The sequence below is a fragment of the Oncorhynchus mykiss genome, chromosome 23 (genome assembly GCF_057628025.1).
Source record: "Oncorhynchus mykiss isolate SJ-2025 chromosome 23, ASM5762802v1, whole genome shotgun sequence".
Classification (NCBI taxonomy): Eukaryota; Metazoa; Chordata; class Actinopteri; order Salmoniformes; family Salmonidae; genus Oncorhynchus; species Oncorhynchus mykiss.
Window position 1 is genome coordinate 45,435,497 of NC_143044.1, and position 19,828 is coordinate 45,455,324.

General features: G+C 39.9%; 2 protein-coding genes and 1 long non-coding RNA gene across 9 annotated transcripts in view; 1 reads left to right on the forward strand and 2 right to left on the reverse strand.

The window, feature by feature from the left end:
- LOC149972614 (uncharacterized) overlaps positions 1 to 19,828 on the reverse strand; it is a 337,364-nt gene that overhangs the window by 157,564 nt on the left and 159,972 nt on the right. The window lies entirely within an intron of this gene.
- On the reverse strand, positions 636 to 17,452 carry LOC110502987 (cation channel sperm-associated auxiliary subunit epsilon). The gene is made up of 22 exons (XM_036960817.2): positions 16,853 to 17,452; positions 16,616 to 16,664; positions 16,298 to 16,371; positions 16,073 to 16,136; positions 15,884 to 15,969; positions 15,770 to 15,794; positions 15,612 to 15,689; positions 15,417 to 15,517; positions 14,840 to 15,335; positions 14,189 to 14,657; positions 6,117 to 6,556; positions 5,875 to 5,933; positions 5,692 to 5,770; positions 5,550 to 5,602; positions 5,260 to 5,313; positions 5,147 to 5,180; positions 4,824 to 4,903; positions 4,615 to 4,714; positions 4,437 to 4,517; positions 4,152 to 4,309; positions 1,142 to 1,195; positions 636 to 1,020 (listed from the first exon to the last, which is right to left on the reverse strand). Exons 1-22 carry the CDS (start codon positions 16,921 to 16,923, stop codon positions 885 to 887), a joined length of 2,841 nt encoding a protein of 946 aa, XP_036816712.1. The 5' UTR covers positions 16,924 to 17,452; the 3' UTR covers positions 636 to 884.
- The window catches only part of LOC110502989 (adenylosuccinate synthetase isozyme 2), a 35,271-nt gene continuing 33,375 nt past the window's right edge, over positions 17,933 to 19,828 (forward strand). For 6 of the 7 annotated variants that reach the window (XR_016491154.1, XM_090217542.1, XM_021581351.3 and 3 more), the window contains exon 1: positions 17,933 to 18,185. Coding sequence is in view for 4 of the 7 variants with exons in the window: in XM_090217542.1 (XP_090073668.1) it covers positions 17,994 to 18,185 (192 nt within the window). In the remaining 3 variants the exon portion in view is untranslated. The remainder of the gene's footprint in view (positions 18,186 to 19,828) is intronic. The other variant, XM_090217546.1, reaches the window with a different exon arrangement.

A 19,828-nucleotide genomic window follows, 5' to 3' on the forward strand; every position in this document is an offset into this window, starting at 1 on the left:
CGTTCAAAATGATCATTTCGTTTGCCATCAGGTATTTCTTCGGGTCCTGATGCACTTTCGCCAGTTTTCTTTTTCGATCCACACACTAACTAGTTACTTTTACTTATTTGTTGCGCTGGTTTTACCTAGTTAGCTAACTACTAGGTTAATAGTACAAACAGGTAAATTTTACCTTCAGTTCAGCAAGTAGTTCACAAGAGTCCCGCATCCGAAAGCTTTGTGCAATTTTCTCCATAAGCAAACAGCTGTGCAAGGCAGTCGGCTGGCCGGCAATATAGCTACAGTACTGACTGGGGACAGTTTGCGATGATATAGAGTTGTTAGTGAGCGTGCATCTTTTCTGCGTGAAATTGCCATTCAAACATCAAAATGAAATCTCTTCTAATAACTATTTTCGAAGTTGAATATTATTTCCCCACAAAAATATCCAACTGAAAATGTACACAATTCTCAGATAACGATCCATCGAGTCGTTTAATCAACCTGGAAATCGCTGATTTCACAGCTATCCATTAATCAACCTAACATTTATAATACATTATATGAAGACTGAGAAACGTCATCAAATAGCTATTGCTTTAAATAATCCATCTAATCTAGCAAAATAGTAATGAATGACAACTGAAGGTTAGACATAACTACCCAGCTTTGGTTTATTATACAATTTTTGAAAAAGCACCAAGAAATCAAGACAAAAAGTTCAAAGTTAAACATTACTTTTGGGATTGGTTCTTAAACATCTTATTTCAATTCCATTAACTGCAGAGACATGTTGGAGACCATAACAATCTATAAAATACATGACTCAAAAATGCATAACTGATAAACATAAAATAATAATAAATAATAAATAAAACCACTTTTAGTGAAAGTATTTGAATTACCTATTCATATTTATGCCTTTTGGTTGCCAGCAGATTCCTGAAAATAGTCACATATCGACAGTAACTGTAGCCCAGTATACAGAGTGAGAAAAGGGTAAAAACAATGGCCACATATGTAGTTAGATGCTGATACTTCCTGTAATGAAAAAAGAATGCAAAGATAGTTGGTGCGCAATTGACCTAGAACATTTAAGCAATGCTGAAAAGCAATATGTCATGTTATTTATCATAGCCATTTTCTCTGCCCCATAACTTACGGAATTGTAATGCCATAGGTCTGGACTGCAAACACAGCATGAAGGTCACAGAAGCTGAGAAGAGAAAATAGATGAAGCTGGTTGAAGGCAGTGTTCCATTTTATTTTAATCTTTGGTATAGAAAAATTAATTTTAACAGGACCTGATGAAAAGCACCGACAGACATGAGGATAAAATGTGTTTGACAGCTGCCACCTTGTGGCCGCCACCTGTTACTACAATACATTATCAGCAGAGACCAATTACTTTCTAGGCATGGACACATATAAGTCACACAAACAAGTCCACTCAACAATGTCCCCTAAATACATTTCTGAGGTGTATACTACAAAGCAGGATCAATGACTTAGCCAGCTTACTTGCCAAAACATTCTGATATAAAGTTAATTTGAAAGATACGCTTGAAATGTGATTAATCTAATTGATTCAACAACCAAAAACATATCTAAGATTCCAACACCATCATTAAGTTTGGCGACAACACGACGGTGGTAAGCCTGATCACCAATGATGATGGGGCAGCCTATAGGGAGGATGTCAGAGACCTGGCACCACCTGCCAGGACAACCTCTCCCTCAACGTGGGCAAGACAAAGAAATGATTGTGGACTACAGAAAACTGAGGGCCAAACACGCCCCCATTTACATTGACGGGGCTGTAGTGGAGCGGGTCGAGAGCTTCACGTTCCTCAGTGTCCACATCACTAAGGATCTATCATGGTACAAACTCACCAACAGTTGTTAAGATGGCACGTCAACATCTCTTCCCTCTCAGGAGGCTGAAAAGATTTGTCATGGGCCTTGAGATCCTCAAACAGTTTTGTAGCTGCACCATTGAGAGCATCTTGACTGGCTACATCAATGCTTGGTATGGCAACTGCTCGGCATCCAAACGCAAGGCGCTACAGAGGGTACTGCGTATGCCCCAGTACCTCCCTAGGGTCAAACTCCCTGCCATGCAGGACCTCTATACCAGGCGGTGTAAGAGGAAGGTCCTAAAAATAGACTGATCTCTCTGCTACCACATGGCAAGCGGTACAGATGCGCCAAATCTGGGACCAAAACGCACCTGAGCAGCTTCTACCCCCAATCTGTGAGACCGCTGAACAGTTAATCAAATAGCTACCCAGACAAATTTACACTGACCCCCTTTATTATTTATCTTAATTATTTTGCACTGTCTTGATGCAGTCACTCGACTCTACCCACACACTCACATACCACACTGACACTCCCAACACACACATGCTTATTGACGCCACACTCACATAAGACACTTTCACACACGCTGCTGCTACTCAGTTTATTCTACATTGAACTAAAATAAACACAACATGTAAAGTGTTGTTTCACGAGCTGAAATAAAAGATCCCAGAAATGTTCCATACTCACAAAAAGCTTACTTCTCTCAAACAAAGTTGTTTACATCCGTTAGTGAGAATTTCTACTTTGCCAAGATAATCCATCCACCTGACAGGTGGAGCATATCAAGAAGCTGATTAAACATGATCATTACACAGGTGCACCTTGTGCTGGGGACAATATAAGGCCACTCTAAAATGTACAGTTTTGTCACACAACACAATGCCACAGTTGTCAAGTTGAGGGAATGTGCAATTGGCATGCTGACTTCAGCAATGTCCACCAGAGCTGTTGCCAGAATTGAATGTTCATTTCTCTACCATAAGCTGAACATGTCCCAGTTCTTCCATGGCCTGCATACTAGCCAAACATGTCACCCATTGAGCACGTTTGGGATGCTCTGGATCGTTGTGTATGACACCGTGTTCCATTTCCCGCCAATATCCAGCAACTTCGCACAGACATTGATGAGGAGTGGGACAACATTCCAAAGGCCACAAATCAACAGCCTGAACAACTCTAGATGGAGATGTGTTCACACCAGATACTGAGGTTTTCTGATCCACGTCCCTAATTTTTTTAAAGGTCTCTGTGACCAACAGATGCATATCTATTCCCAGTCATGTGAAATCCATCGTTTCGGGCATAATGAATTTATTTAAATTGACTGATTTCCTTGAACTGTAACTCAGTAAAATCTTTGAAATTGCGGGATGTTGCGTTTATATTTTTGTCAGTGTATATTCTGATGGCCTAGTCACTTTTACCCCTACACACACGTGTACATACTGTATTACCTCAATTACCCTGCACATTGACTCAGTCCTGCTACTCCTTGTATATAGCCTTGTTATGGAGTAACTATTTCCTTCTTTATTAAGCAAATATTTGTCTTACTTTTTAACTCTGCATTGTTGGGAATGGGCTCTTAAGTAAGAATTATACTGTGAAGTGTACACCGGTTGTATTTGGAGCATGTGACCAATAAAATTAGATTTGTGTGCGTTTGTTTCGGTTCAAAGGGGATGGAGTAAGTTATTTGTTCTGCAACCACTGGGGGGGTCCCAATAAAACCACAGGACAGTGGCAGGGTTGGAATGCATTCCACAAATTAAATTCTCTCTCCTTGTAAATTCAATTTAATTAAATTCAAATTCCAGGTCAGTCTTTGAATTCAGAGATCATTAAATTCCTCTCAATTCCAATGTCAGGTAAATTCCCACAACTCTATTCCCAATTCAACATTATCCCCCAACAATTGCACAAATTATAATTCAATTCCCCTCAGGGTTTCAGGCTGATCATGCCACCGTTCAGCCTAGCTATACTGGAAGTATATACCGGTAAATGCAATTTGAAATTCTTATTATTATTTTTTAAATCCTGCAGTCAACTTTTAAAACTAAGTCCATTAATTCCATTGACTGGGAAATGTACAAATATCAAATTCCAATTCAATAGATTAAATGTTTTTATAATACTAATTCAAACAGTCCAAACAGTCTAATTCCAATTCCATAACTTGAAGGTTGTTGACATTTCGAATGTAATTCAACATAAATTCTCCACTTGATGAGTGAATTCAAGAATTTAATTGGAATTTCAAATGAAATTGGAATTGACCCCAACCCTGGACAGTGGTCATTCACCTGTAATTGGGGTCCAGTATCTTGACATTAAACACATAGGTAGCACTGTCCACCTGGGAAAATGTCAGAAAGTTTTTGGAGCTTCTGTTCATTATTTCATAAGGCTGGTCCAGGTTCCCCAACTTGCCAGGGCTGACCTTAAAACAAGTCCTGTAGCTCTGGAACGGGGATAAGAAGAATATACGTTTATAGAACAACGTTTCTGGCATTGTGGCATTCTGGGATTCAGGTAGAAATGTATACAGATCATGAGAACCACAGTATATAAAGAGTACAGCTCTGTACCTCCGGACCCCAGGCCTCCTCCAGGCTTTTCCCCCCAGTCAGCATGGAGATCCAGGTCTGAGATTCACGGAGACAGGCAACCTGAAGGAGCCCCAGTGAGCATACCGGTAAGGAAAAGTCAAACCCGCCCCAAACACACTCCAAGTTCACTTATTTGATAGAGGAGTATAAACTGTACCTGGCGCATGGTTGCATTAAAAGAATAGTCCTTCCGACCAAATCTGTCCCATACTATGAAGTTGGCGTCGACGTTTCTAACATAGTTGTCTCCATCGTACCTGAATACATAAAAAAAATGTAATCACGCATAGAAATATGTGAACCAATAAGAATTTCTGATAGTTTTAGTCATTCCTGTTAATGTATCATTTTCTTTTTTTGACTTACAGGTCAATGCTTGGGAGAAATGGATTTTTATAGTGCGTTTTGAGTAGACATCCAAATTTCTCCCAGTCGTAATGCACAACCTATAACAATAATAAATATATAATCAATGATGAAGGCAATTTAACTTTTATAAAAAATGACATACCTTACTGTAAACATCACATTTAACTACAACACTAAAATGTCAATTTTAATACTCAAACTATTTCCATTTCTAGCCTCAGGTGCAATATTAGCTATAGTAGTTACAGTACATATCTATACTAGCAAACAGGAACATTTAGTACGGTGTATTTCTGACAACCGCAAACTAAATTACTTACTATATCGTCTTGTTGTGGATCTCTGAGTACAGACCTAAGATGAAAGAGAATGTTTTAATGCAGAGAACTGATACTAATAGAAGACAATACAGTCCCTCAACATCCTTGATTACCCTAAAATGGTGTAGTTGGTGAGGCTGTACATCTCGCAAGGCATTCCCCAAGGCCTGGAAATAACAAGAAGGCATCACTACAATGTGGTCCTTTGTAGCTCAGTGGGTAGAGCATGGTGCTTGTGACGCCAGGATAGTGCCTTTGATTCCCGGGATCACCAATATGTAAAATGCATGCATGACTGTAAGTCACTTTGGGTAAAAGCATGAACGTTTATCAGGTAAAGAATAGATCAGTCACACTAACTCTGTCTAGAGAATATAAATCTTACAGAATAGTTTAATCTTACCTAGCAACACGGATATGTCTATTTGGTGGGCAGCCAACATTAAAATGAGATATCTGTCAACAATATGAGAGTTGGTAAATAACAATGTGCTACAGTAAAATATAGATGCAGTAATTGTTGAATATGTTTGAAAAATTGTTACCCGACTCATTGGCAAATTACAAGTGTTCCCAATCTGGTTGGGTACTAGTTCCAGGGTAACAATGCCACTTGTTTTTTTTCTGTGAGGTAAATTAACAGTTTATGTGAATATATATTCCCAAAACTGATAAATTAAGCCTTTGAATGAACATCAATCACAAATTGACAAACAAAAAGGACTGACGTCAAATGTGTGTAACTCGTTGCATCACTGTAATCCACTTTCTGGCTGATTATAAATGTCTGAAAAATCAAATAAAAGCATCAAATAAGTCTTCAGAAATGTAGATACGGTAACTCGTCATGTATCTATTTCACTGAGCATTAGCAAAGTTCAGCAGAACAAAACATGCTACAAATCTGTCGAAAGGAAATCTGTAAAGAGCAGCACTGTATATGACATAATCAATACAGTGACAGCCTCACCGTGTTCACTGTGTCCACACTGTTCACACCCTCAAAGTGAGACTTCTGCTCAATATAAAGCAGGTCCGCATTGTTGCTGAGGAACTTCACGTGCACACCTTTTCCCTCTGGGTAGACTATCTGAGCCCACAGAACCATCTGGTCTCCCTTATCCATGTTATAGGAAATGGTGTTCATACTGTGCTCAAAGGAGATGAAGGGACAGTCATGGTAGCTGCCCTTCATGGCGCTCTTAGTCTCCATCATCATGGGGTACTTCTGGACGTGCAGCCCCTCAGGTGTCAGGGTGAGCATGTTGATCTGCTCTTTCTGGTTAAGGTAGAGGACCATGCGACTGTCCGGCTCCATCCACTTGTGCAAGCGCACCACCTCGTGCATGCCCACTTTACAGTAGAACAGGATATTGTTCTCCATCTTCACCAGCATATTCCAGGAGTGATCTGAGGCAGAAAATAAAAGAAGATGCACACCAATAAAATGTACAACTACACACACACAAAAAAAAGTGCTATCTGGAACTTTTGGTTCCAAGTAGAACTGTTTTTTGGGTTCCATGTAGAAGCCTTTCCAAACTAATGAAATCTTCTACTTCTCTGCTATTCAAATCTGAAATAATATCAGAATTATTTGGTACCGATAAAACGTTACAGCTGTTTAAGTAACCTCATCAACAAAATGTACTCACATTTTTATAAATAACTGAAATTTTGACCACTTTCCCAATAGGTTTGACAAAAAGTGAGAGGGGATGAAATCTTCATCTACTTCTCTGCTATTCCAATCTGTCAGCGGAACAAAAATATCTGCAACGTATCTCACGATACAGTTGTTTTAGTAACTGGAGTTTTTCCTAGCCACTTTATAAATAAATCTGATTAACACATTTTCCAACTTTTTCCCAAACTGCCACCGTTTTGACCACTTCCAACAATTCAGAAAAAATGTAGAGGGTATGAAATCTTCCTCTACTTCTTTGCTATTGACATCTGGCGTATGAAAAAAAAAAAATCTTATACCAATAAAAAATTGCAGGTGTTTGTAGTTTAGTGATGAAAAATAAGCTAGATAGCGTCAGTTAACAGCTCTGTTATGTCTCATCATTGAGTACGTTTACATGCAGTAATAATTTGATATTAAACTGATTACAACAGTAGGCAGATTATGCAATAGTCATGTAAACACTTTACTCTGCTTATCTTTATGGGCGTAAGGTCAAAATCGAAGTAAGCATGCGCTGATTAAAACAACTGGTTTTCTGAGCAATCTTTTGAATTATTAGGACATGTAACACCTTAAATCGGCATTCCAGCTGTGTATTTGATCTGCCAATGTGCTAGCACAAGCCCAGCGAGCCTCCCTCTTTAGCGTGAGTAAGTTCAGAACAACTGAATGTTTGGGGTCACTTAGAAATGTCCTTGTTTTTGAAAGAAAAGCACATTTGTCCATTAAAATAACATCAAATTTAACATAAATAGTGTAGACAATGTTAATGTTGTAAATGACTATTGTAGCTGGAAACGGCTGATTTTTTTAATGAAATGTCTGCATAGGCGTACAGAGGCCCATTATCAGCAATCATCACTCCTGTGTTCCAATGGCATGTTGTGTTAGTGGCATTAGGTAGCCTGATTTCAGATGTGTCCATGTAAACACGATTATTAGGGAAATCATTCTTCTTATAAATCTGACTATCCACAATAATCTCATTATTGTGTACATGTAACCGTACTCATTGAGCAGCTCAAACAGAACTCTTGCTATGGATACTCACACAAAGGTAGATAAAAAGGTTACAGCTGTTTGTCAAGAGTTTAGTGTCGAAAAGCAGGTACTGTAGCTAACATCAGCTAAGAACACTCTCGTATCGCATCATTGAGCAGCACAAATCGAGCCATTGCAATGGATACCAATGCATTCAATTGCAATGCAATTCAATAGACTAGAATGTTACAAAAAAAAAAAAATTGAGACCCATCTCCTCTTTCACCACTTAAGCTATTAACTCCAAATCAACGGTGAGATGTTTAGACGGATCCTACTTAGATTGCTTGTTGTCAAAATACTTTTGATACTACAGTATATATCATTTTTGAACTATAACCATTAAATGTGCATAAATTAAGATGGCTTTGAATGAGAACCATTGGAATACAGAGGTAGCAATTCAAAATGGTCCTGCACATTGGCCAATTAAGCTACAAGACCAACTTTAAAACATTCAGGCTATCAAATTCTTTAAGACATTTATAAACTATAACTAAATAAATGTGCATACATTTGTAAACAAGAAGTCAACAGTAATTCTTGAACCGTTCAAGCTAGGGACACCAAGCCAACTTTCACAGGTTCAGGTTATCCTAACTTCAAAATCTTTACAACTTTTATCAACTGTAACTATATACAGTGCATTTGGAAAGTATTCAAACCCCTTGACCTTTTCATTTTTTTGTTCCGTTATGGCTGTATTATAACATTTATTAAATTCATGTTGTTTTCCTCATCAATCTACCCCATAATGACAATGCGAGACCACACCGCGGCCTCCATCAATCTTAAATGGAAGAAGTTTGGAACCACAAAGACTCTTCCTACAGCTTGAGCAAACTGAGCAATCAGGGGAGAAGGGTCTTGGTCAGGGAAGTGACTAAGAACCCGATTGTCATTCTGACAGCTTCAGAGTTCTTCTGTGGAGATGGGAGAACCTTCCAAAAGGACAACCATCTCTGCAGCACTCCACCAATCAAGCCTTTATGGTAGAGTGGGCAGTCGGGAAACCACTCCTCAGAAAAAAAGGCACACGACAGCCCACTTGATGTTTGCCAAAAGGCACCTAAAGGACTGACGAAACCAAGATTGAACTCTTTGGCCTGATTGCTATGCTTCACGTCTGGAAAAAACTTGGCACCATCCCTACAGTGAAACATGGTGGTGGCAGCATGTACAGAGAGATCCTTGATGAAAACCTGCTTCAGAGCGCTCAGGACTTCAGATTGGGGCGACGGTTCACCTTCCAACAGGACAACAACCCTAAGCACACAGCCAAGACAATGCAGGATTGGCTTTGGGACATGTCTCTGAATGTCCTTGAGTGACCCAGCCAGAGCCTGGACTTGAACACGATAGAACATCTCTGGAGAAAACTGAAAGTATCTGTGCAAACTCTCCAAATACAGGTGTGCCAAGCTTGTAGCGTCATACCCAAGAAGACTCAAGGCTGTAATCGCTGGCAAAGGTGCTTCAACAAAGAACTGAGTAAATGGTCTGAATACTTATGTTAATGTGATATTTCAGTTATTATTTTTATTTGCTGTTTTTGCTTTGTCATTATGGGATATTGTGTGTAGACCGATGAGGGAAAAACGATTTAATCCATTTTAGAATAACGCTGTAATGTAACAAAATGTGGAAAAAGTCAAGGGGTCTGAATACTTTCCGAATGCACTGTACATTTGCATTAAATAACACCAACATTAGGTAGCCTGGTGGTTAGAGCTTTGGGCTCCCTGAGCTGACAAGGTAAAGAAATCTGTTGTCCCTGAGCAAGGCAGTTAACCCGCTGTTCCTCGGGCGCGGGGACATGTATGTCGATTTAAGGCAGCCCCCAGCACCTCTCTGATTCAGAAGGGTTGTGTTAAATGCGGAAGAGACATTTTAGTTGAAGGCATTCAATTGTATAACTGACTAGGTATCCCCTTTCCCTAACTCTTGAACCATTCAAGCAAGAGACACCAAACCAACTTACATATGTTCAGGCTATCCTAACTTTTCATCTACCTACTTTTTCCAACTATATCTAGTCCCCACCTTTACTACTGCAGACACTACCACTACTATAACGTTTTTCAAAACTTAACATAGTTTAAAACGGCTTTGCTTTAATTAAATAGTCAAGTAAAACTTCTACCATTACTACAAAACTATTTTTAAATAAGTAACGCAAGTTCCAGCAATTGTACTACCATATGTACAATTACCATATAGTTATTATTATCATTCTGCACGCTACTCATCTTATGTCACGTTCACATTCCGTACACTTCTCATGTTTTGTTTATCTGCATTCTTCATTATTAAACTCACCTTCTGCACCTGCTTCCTGACTCACGGCCTATATGTGACATCTTACACAGTTTAAGCTAAAAACACTGTTTTTAGTTTCAAAACTTGTCAAATGGTCTGGAATAGTGCCTTCATTTAATGTTTTGATGTCTTTTTTTATATTTTACCATCTTCATTCACTGTAAAGGGATTTTTTCAACAGTCTAAAGCTCCCCACTGTGACATCATGACTTCCAACATTCACTGTAAACAATGTGACTTTTTACAAAAATCAGCTACTTTGACCACTTTCCAAACAAGCTAGACAAAAACTTAGAGCGTATGACATCTTGGTCTACTTCTCTGCTATTCAAATTTGGAATCGGGAACAGAATTATCTTCTACATGACAAAAGATATAAAAACAATTGTAACCGCATCAACAACTTTTCCTCACAACTTTTAACTAAACTACTTGGTCTACTTCTCTGCTAATCAAATCTGGAATCGGAACAGAAATATATTGTACAGAGCTAACGATACAACTGTTTTAGTGACCGCATCAACAACTTTGTCTAATTGTTTTCAAACAACTGCCGTTTTGATCACTTTCTCAACTAGTTAGACAAAAAGTTAGAGGGTACGACATCTTTGTCTAATTCTGTGCTATTCAAATCTGGAAATATGAGCAGAAATATCTACTACCAATCAAGAGGTACTGCTGTTTTAGTAACCACATCAACTATTTTAGTGTTAAATAGTAGTGGGGACTCGACTCCAAAAAAAATCCCAGAGTCGGGGCGCAGAGGTGGTTTGGAACGTTGCCAGAAGGAACAGGCGGATCGCCACCGCAGATAGCCTCCCATGTTCCATCATGGTGATCGCGTCTGGCTCTCCACCAGGAACCTCCGCCTGCCCTGGAGTCGTTCACTACTGTTGAATTAACTACCATGGAACTTTCCAGAACTTTCAAGTGATAACAATGGGGGAGCATATTCTAAGCATGACACAATGAGTAAACAGTGACTTTTGACTCAAATCAGCGACCTTCACTTTTCCTGACAACACACCGTAGACTTAAAATTAGAGGGTATGACACCTTGGTCTACTTCTCTGATGTTCAAATCTGAAATGGAAACAGCCATAACTACTACCAATAACTACTATATAAGCCCTTGACGAAAATGTAACCTCCTGTTCTGGGTACATTAGGATGACGATCCGATGTCAGAAGGATTCAGATAATTTGCAGTGCTAGCTGTGCCACCAGAGACTCCGGGTTCGCGCCCAGGCTCTGTCGCAGCCGGCCGCGACCGGGAGGTCCATGGGGCGACGCACAATTGGCCTAGCGTCGTCCGGGTTAGGGAGGGTTTGGCCGGTAGGGATATCCTTGTCTCATCGCGCACCAGCGACTCCTGTGGCGGGCCGCGGTGCACGCTAACCAGGTCGCCAGGTGCACGGTGTTTCCTCCGACACATTGGTGCGGCTGGCTTCCGGGTTGGATGCGCGCTGTGTTAAGAAGCAGTGTGGCTTGGTTGGGTTGTGTTTCGGAGGACACATTTCGACCTTCGTCTCTCCCGAGCCTGTACGGGAGTTGTAGCGATGAGACAAGATAGTAACTACTAACAATTGTATACCACGAAATTGGGGAGAAAAGGGGGTAAAATTAAAATAAAAAAATAAGAGAATAAAAAAAGAAGGATTCAGATAATAACTACAGAACGAAGCCAACTTCAGCGTGAGCTTTGGTTGTGAATGGTATGAACTTTGAACTCTTATTCGCTACAGAAGTGATACATCCTAACCGTTGAGTTAGCAGCGGTCGCTGTAAACGTGGGCTAGGAGAGGACAGACAGAGTATCCCGTCTACCACACAACGACGACACTACAACGTATCCAATTCACCACCGGGGACACTCTTCAAAGGACAAAGGACTCTGTTGGGCAACACGGCCTTCCATATACGACCAACCTACCGAAGCGTAGCTCAGAGTAAATATTCATTGCATTTTCCTTTTCCAAATGGGCAGTAATTTAGAATGCATAAGATTCTGTATTTACGATAGAGTAGCTGCCTACGGCCCGATAGAGACATCGCTTCTCCCTTTGTTCTTCAGTCTTCCCGCTCTTTCACTCAAACCCAACCCCCGTTCTTTGTGTAAGCAGCTGTCACATCTGTTCCGTCCTCTAGGGACGTTTTCCTTTCTGACAATTTGTAATCAATGTATGATTCATTCTGTGTATATGTAATTCTGTGTGATTAGTTAGGTATTTAGTAAATAAATAATTAAACCCAATTTTGTATTGCTGATTCAACTTGTTAGCCAGGGTTCATGAAGATAACCAAGAATTTACAACTTTCAGATGAGACTGAAATAAGGTGACGATTAATATTGACTGCTATTGATGTAAAATATTACTAGGTCTTTAAGAGATGATTCGGGAGATAACAGCTCTATAAATATCATTTTGTGGTGCCCCGACTTTCTAGTTAATTACATTTACATGATTAGCTCAATCAGGTAATATTAATTACAGAGAAAGGATTTTATAGAATAGCATGTCATATCACTTAATCCGGCATAGCCAAAGACACGACACATCCATATTCCTTTATCACACCAATCAGTCCAACTTAACCTCCTTTCATCCCTCCATTCACCAGTTCTTCCACTACCACAAAAATACTAATACTAAAGCAATTTTTCTTCATGGAAAATTACCATCTATACTGAATAAAAATATAAACGCAACATGTTAAGTGTTGGTCCCATGTTTCATGAGCTGAAATAAAGATCCCAGAAATGTTCCATAAGCACAAAAAGCTTATTTCTCAAATATTTTCCGTACAAAAATCCCTGTTAGTGAGCATTTCTCCTTTGCCATGATAATCCTTCCACCTGACAGGTGTGGCATATCAAGAAGCTGATTAAACAGCATGATCATTACACAGGTGCACCTTGTGCTGGAGACAATATAAGGTCACTCTAAAATGTGCAGTTTTGTCACACAACACAATGCACACACGCACGTTTTGAGTCAGGGTGCAATTGGAATCCTCTGCAGGAATGTCCACCAGAGCTGTTGCCAGAGAATTAAATGTTAATTTCTATAAGCCGCCTCCAGCCTCATGTCATGTCAAACTCTTTGCGTTCTGACGGAGGTCAAACATTGTTAATGGGGCTGTCCGCAACAATGCGTTGGAGATGGCGCACTAGGCTGCAGTGCGTTCTGTGTTCCGCATGCGTTCAATATTTTTAACTGGAGCGTTGCTTTACCATGCAGTGGTACAAACAGAAGTTCATAAACAGTCAAGCCAGTTAGCTAGCTATCTAATTACAAAGCTAACCCCTTTGCTAGACAGCTTAGCTAAGAAATTGCCAGCACCTAGCTTCCACTTTCCAGCTAATTATTTCACATTCAACTGACCAAGGAATCCAATAATATTGGCAATGTGTCTCCATTCAGCATTTTTAGCATGGAGGTCCCAGTAGCAATCAGCGCTTTGGTCGAACAGGGCAGGGAACCCAGACAGCGAAAATGACCTTCTCCATGCTGCAAACCTTTCTGCAGCCTCGCGAAGCAAATGTGTCAAGTTCCAGTTCCCGCAAATATCCAGCAACTTCGCACAGCCATTGAAGAGGAGTGGGACAACATTCCACAGGTCACAATCAACAGCCTGATCAACTCTATGCGAAGATGTGTTGCGCTGCATGAGGCAAATGGTGGTCATACCAAATACTGACTGGTTTTCTGATCCACCCCCCCTACCTTTTGTTAAAACATCTGTGACCAACAGATGCATATCTGTACACCCAGGCATGAGAAATCCATAGATTAGGGCCTGATTAATTCATTTTAATTGACTGATTTCCTTATATGAACAAACTCAGTCAAATCTTTGAAATTGTTGCATGTTGCGTTTATATTTTTGTTTAGTGTGGTTTAAATAAATAAAAAATGAAATTATACAACTTAGTCCAATAGAATCACAGCAGGTCTTTGAATTGACCAAAAAGATTCAGGAGATCTTACCCAAGGTCACTTGGTGAATCTTACTGCCAAAGGCTGCAGCACTGAGATGTGATGCATTGAAGGGTCTGATCTCACCCCACTCGTTGTCATTGTGAAAGCTATAGAGGATGGTCTCTTTGTTCCACAGCAGCAGGGATGCATCGGCTGATTCCAGGAAGCGCATTTCAAATGGACCTTTAGGTATGTCCTTCAGCTTAAACTTGGTCATGAATGTGCTGGTTATCCAACTAGGGACCAGTTCATTGTAACTGGTGAGGAAGTTGCGTGAGATAGCGCCTGGGACAGAGTACATCACCAGAGTGGCCAGGGAGGCCGGGTGGGAACCGAATGATGCTGTTAAATAGGTGACTCTTGGAGGAACCTTCAACACAATTTTTAGGAAATTCTCCCTACCCGGGTTTTTTAATTTCTTTGGACCCACAAGCAACAAATTGTCTTTCCACACAATTAAAGAGCTCAGTTCCACATCCTGAAAACGCAGAAGAAAATGCATTGAGAAACAATATATGACTTTGTCTTATTTGGACTAAACCTACGTTATTTACAAGTGAATAAATGTGGAGATGGAAGGACTACACCTTTGATTTTCATATTTAATTCTATTTTCACATTTAACCACATTGAATCCCTTTGGGAGGAGCTGATGCTTACCTGAACAGGGTAGTTACTAGCGCAGCACGTTCTTTGATAGAGGCCCATCACTCCACTCGTGGGAAGTTGAGGATGTTCTGTCAGCACACGATCCTGGTTGTCCCTCCAGTAGAGGGCGCCATCTATTCTAAATATGATGCCGTCCTCAAGAAGAGCAGCTTGGTCCACAGTGAAATATCCCTCGGGAGGGACAGGCAAAGTTCCTGGGTCCACCTTCAGCTCCTCAGAGGTGAGGAAAGCATTCTTGGTTATGAGGGCGCCTGTGTCGGAGAGGAGCAGGCCGCGGTAGAGCTCACAGGTGCCCCACACCAGGGATAAAGGGCTTCCTGGGGCCAGACGCAAAGACACCTCCCTCTCCCCATTGGGCTCTGCAGGTTCTGGCCAGTAGAATGTGTGCTGACCGTCTATGACAAAGCGATGCTGGAAACTGATTGGCTGACCATAAATGTGAAAATCGCTGAATCTTTCATCACCAGGGATGACTGCTTCCCAGTACCTATAGTAGAGGGTATATATTGTGTATTATTTGTATGTCAGAATTCGTTTTTTATGATATGGCTTAGGGTGGTATGCTTACCCATCTTTCTGGAAATGCCCCAAGTGAGTCTGCTTAGATTTTAACTTGATCACTGGGTACTGTCCGTTATTGTAGAAGTGCTTAGTGATATATCTGGATTGCTGAGGGACAAGAATGCAACTGAAAATCGTAGGTACAATTTAGATACTTTTTATGAATTTTTGACAGAGATGACGATGCCAGAACTGGTCTCACCGTTGAGGGTACAAGTGCAGTGTTGTTAATTTCAGCAGGGTCTGCTTGCTCTGGATCAATGATCCACATTCTCACTTTCTGATAGAAAAACAGACAATTTACATTGCTGTTAAGCTGCCATTTATTACTAAATCTTTGTGTTGTAAAATACATTTTACCTTGGAGCTTGTTTCTGCTGAACCTCTAAAGGAGAACAATTTAAAACGGCCATTATTAAAACACACAAAAGCTAGAATCCATATTCTACAAAAATACAGAGAATAGTATTTTACCTGTCAATAGGCACTACAGCATACCAGATAAAACTGAAAAATGAATCACTGATGAAAAGATATCGTGCCTCTTCTTCCTCTGGTGACTGTTCAAATCATGCAATAGAAAGTATTACAAATAAATCATTTTTTGTTAACATTCAGTTAAATTTTTTGTTAACATTCAGTTCAAATGAAGAAGGTACTTACAGACACCAATGGCTTTACCATTTGGAAACCAGGAGAAGTGCATTTCATGATGGCATTTGGGGAGCTAAGTGGAGTTCACAATAAAAACAATAGTGCCAGATAGAAGTCAAGCCAATGAAGGTATCCTTTAAAACCAATGAGGAACTGTAAACTATTGCTCAATAATTACATTCACCATTTGGCATCTGCAGATGTAGTGTCTGTTTCATCATATTTTTCCTTTACCTTTTGTTGTTGACATTACAACACTCTGGATACTCCCATTCAACAAAGTCAGATCCATCGTACTTGAGGAAAACCTAAATTATAAAACTCGTTTTAAACACACTGAAGTCTGAGTAGCTATTACAACCTTATACTTTGGGTTATAATATGAAAAGTGTGTGTAACTAATTTGATATATTTAACAATAATCAAATATATATTCCTTCCTTGTTTTAATTAATTGTTAGTGGAACCAATCTAGTATCCTGTTGGCTATAGCTAGCCAGCATTAGCGTTAGCTAGTGTCTTTGCTAATAGTTAGAAGTTAAGAGTACTTACCGCATTTTGTAGTGTAAATAAGTTTTCATCCTCCAAAATATTATTGTATCTGTAGAATAAATGAATATATTATATTTACATGAACACATTGTTATCTACTTGATACTCTCCTTTTTGTAAGCTTAGTTAGCTTGCTAAAAAGATACGAAAAGGCTACGTGAACTTGCTAATAACGTTCGCCCATGTTATCTAGCTGGATAATTTATTTTGGGAAGAATGGGTAGTTAGTTTAATTACCTCCATACTCCAACGATTAATTCGATTTTCAGAAGTACAAGGAGAGACAGAAAAAAAGGTAACCCCCTCATCCTGTCTAGCTTGATATTTAGCCACTTGCAAGCTCACAGAGGCGGATAAAAGAATTTGGCTCGCTCTTTTTTGTGCGTTGTGGCTGCGTTCCAGACAGCCAAACTAATTATGGGTGCTTTCGTAAATTCACTCTGATTCTATCTATTCCGATTTCAGAGCGCCCTCATCTGAGTGTGCCAGAGCACAGAATAAAACAGATGGATTTACAAATATACAACACCCGTCGAATGTGACCTGTGTACGTTAACGTCGGGGGAAAAAACGTTATGAAATTATTGCCAGCATCAGTTACAGTCTCCAACGCTTTAGATAACATGAAAACAGCCTAACCAGCTCTGCTAAGGCGAGTAAAATGGTCAGAGTGAGGTGTTATCTCATTTGTGTCTGGAAGTAGCTAGCCAATTTAACCAGTTAGCTTGGGAGTTTGACTGCTGTTGTGAGGTCAGAACGCTCGGATCAACCCTACTCATCTGCCAGAGCTTCCAGTGTGCGCTCTGAACGCTCCTAGAGCAACCGCTCTAGATTTACAAACTGACAATCTGACAACGTTCAGATTTTGTGAACGCCGAGAGAGCACTCCACAGGGAATTTACAAACACACCATATTATGCAGTCACGTGATGGAGTTTATGGAACGTTAGAAATCATTCTGTATTTGTGCAGATCTGAGACTAATCACATTGTATATGTCAAATACAAATAATATAGTGATGGGCATTCCATTTTTTGTGGAGCCTGATATTTTTTTCTCTGTTCGCCTGAAATATACGTTAATTTGGCTCCCAAACATTATGGCCCCCACATATCCCATACGAGAAATCAAATGCTGTTGTCCGGTGTTATGATATTTGTACGCTTGTGGCTAGATGGAATACACTTCCATCTCGATGTGTCGGGGACAACGCAGGGCCGGAGCATTAATCCAATCCCCTCACATCCTGGCTGTTGTTGTCGATTAATGGAGCTAGTGGGCGTGTCTGTTTAAAATAAACTATATTTCAGACCGCGCGCAGGGCTGGGTTGTAACCACTACTACCAAAGCCAGACTGCAGCGAAGAACGAGACGGACATGTCGGAGAGCTGGAGAAAAGATGCTGCGCAAAACGGTGCAGCCCATAGCACTAGTATAGAGCCACACGTGGCCAGACCAAATGTTGGCAACAGGGTGACTGTAGTGCTAGGGGCTCAATGGGGCGACGAGGGCAAAGGGAAAGTTGTGGACCTGCTCGCTCAGGACGCCGATATTGTTTGCAGATGCCAGGTAAATTACAGAGCCACTTTACCGTCTGAATGGGCTAAACGTATGCTAGCTAATAAGCTTGCCGAAGGACATGTAATTGTAAATAATGTAGCTAACATTATCTAGCTAGTTATATAACTAAGCTAACAAGTTAGCGAGCCAAGGTTGTGACAGTCAGTGTGTTGCAAAAAAAAACTAGCCCCAAAGGCTTAATTGTTGTGCCAGAGATTCTTATCCCTCTCTGGTGTTGTGTTTAACTAACGTTAGCTAAATCTGTATTTGTTGTAATTCCAAAACGTATTAACTAGCAAACACTAGCTCGTGAATTTGTGTTTGTGCAACTTGCTTTGCTAGTTAGCCGCCTAGGCTAGTGTTGGCTGGTTAGTTAGCTAAGTCTGTTTTTGTAATTGGGTGATTCTCACGAAACCTTGGTTTCAAAGATTTCAAATAAGAAATCTTTAAAAATACTTGCATCAACAAATGTCCCTTTTATGCATTAATAACAAGGTCTGAAGTGTTTGAGCATTAATTTTTACAACGTTTACTGAAAATGTAACACATTTTTGAACATTTTCCAAAACAAGTCCTTAAAAATCTACCGCAATGGTCTGAACGTCAAGACCTATAGGAAAGCTAATCCATTAATTTTATTTTATTTTATTAACAGTCATGCACAGTTACTTGAAACTGAAATAAAATATATATTTTTAAATGTTTTGTTGTTTTTGACTCATTACTACAACACCTTCCGCAATCTACAACCTAATTACCCGTTGTGGTAATTTTACATACGTTTTTGAAATTATGTTGATTTCGGTAATGAGAATAAGTATTTACGACTGAGGTATGGTTAAAAACTTAACATTTAATGTAAGAAATAAATGAGAGAATATTGGCACAATCATGGATTCAAGTTCAATCAATTTAATTTTGCAGTGCTTCAAAAGTACATAGGCTAAAAACAAAGAACCTATACAAAAACATTAACAGCACATGTCATTGTCACTACACACAGGCCCTACAGTGTCCCTTGGGGATTATGTTTCTATGACCCCAAGCGGGTGCAGCTTCTTTAAAGTAAAGCCAAACTTTTCATGCGTTTGCAAGCACATGTTTCTCTGTCTGACTCTTCGCTGGCCAATCCAAAATGGCTTAAGTTTAAAGAATTGAGCCTTGGAAAGGTTGTTCCTTGGATTCTCAGACACACATCTTCTGAAGATTTGCCATAGTCTGTTAGGGCTCTCTTATGGAATATCTGGCCATTTTTCTGACTCTCTAGATTTCCCATTTATTACAGTGGAGACTTCATCTTGATGAAGGAAGTGGCTAACAAGTTTGTGCATTAGTCTTCTCTGGTTGTTATTGGGTCATTTTCACTGACTTTGTAGTTTTCTTCTGGACCTCTGCCTTCCATGTTGACAATTACCTGCTTCCTCTTGGCCATCATCTCAAGTCTTTTCAGTCTTTAGGTTGAACATCTCTTTGGTCCTCTCCAGCAGATTCTTTTCTGTGTAGTGCAACTGACCTCAATTTTGATAATTTTCTTTCTTCTGTTCCTCTTTTTGGGTGATTAATTTGGGGTACATGTCTTCATTGGTCCTGGTATCTGTAGAGATGTCTCTTATTTTAGGAGTTGATGGCAGGGCCATTCACCTGCTGAGGTG

Coding starts and splice junctions, on each gene's coding strand:
- LOC110502987 (XM_036960817.2), bottom strand. CDS start 16,923: ATGAGGGGGTTACCTTTTTTTCTGTCTCTCCTTGTACTTCTGAAAATC. Junction 15,795..15,883: donor GCTGTAGTGCCTATTGACAG/GTAAAATACTAT, acceptor GTTCTCCTTTAG/AGGTTCAGCAGAAACAAGCT. Junction 4,310..4,436: donor AGGAGGCCTGGGGTCCGGAG/GTACAGAGCTGT, acceptor TCCCCGTTCCAG/AGCTACAGGACTTGTTTTAA.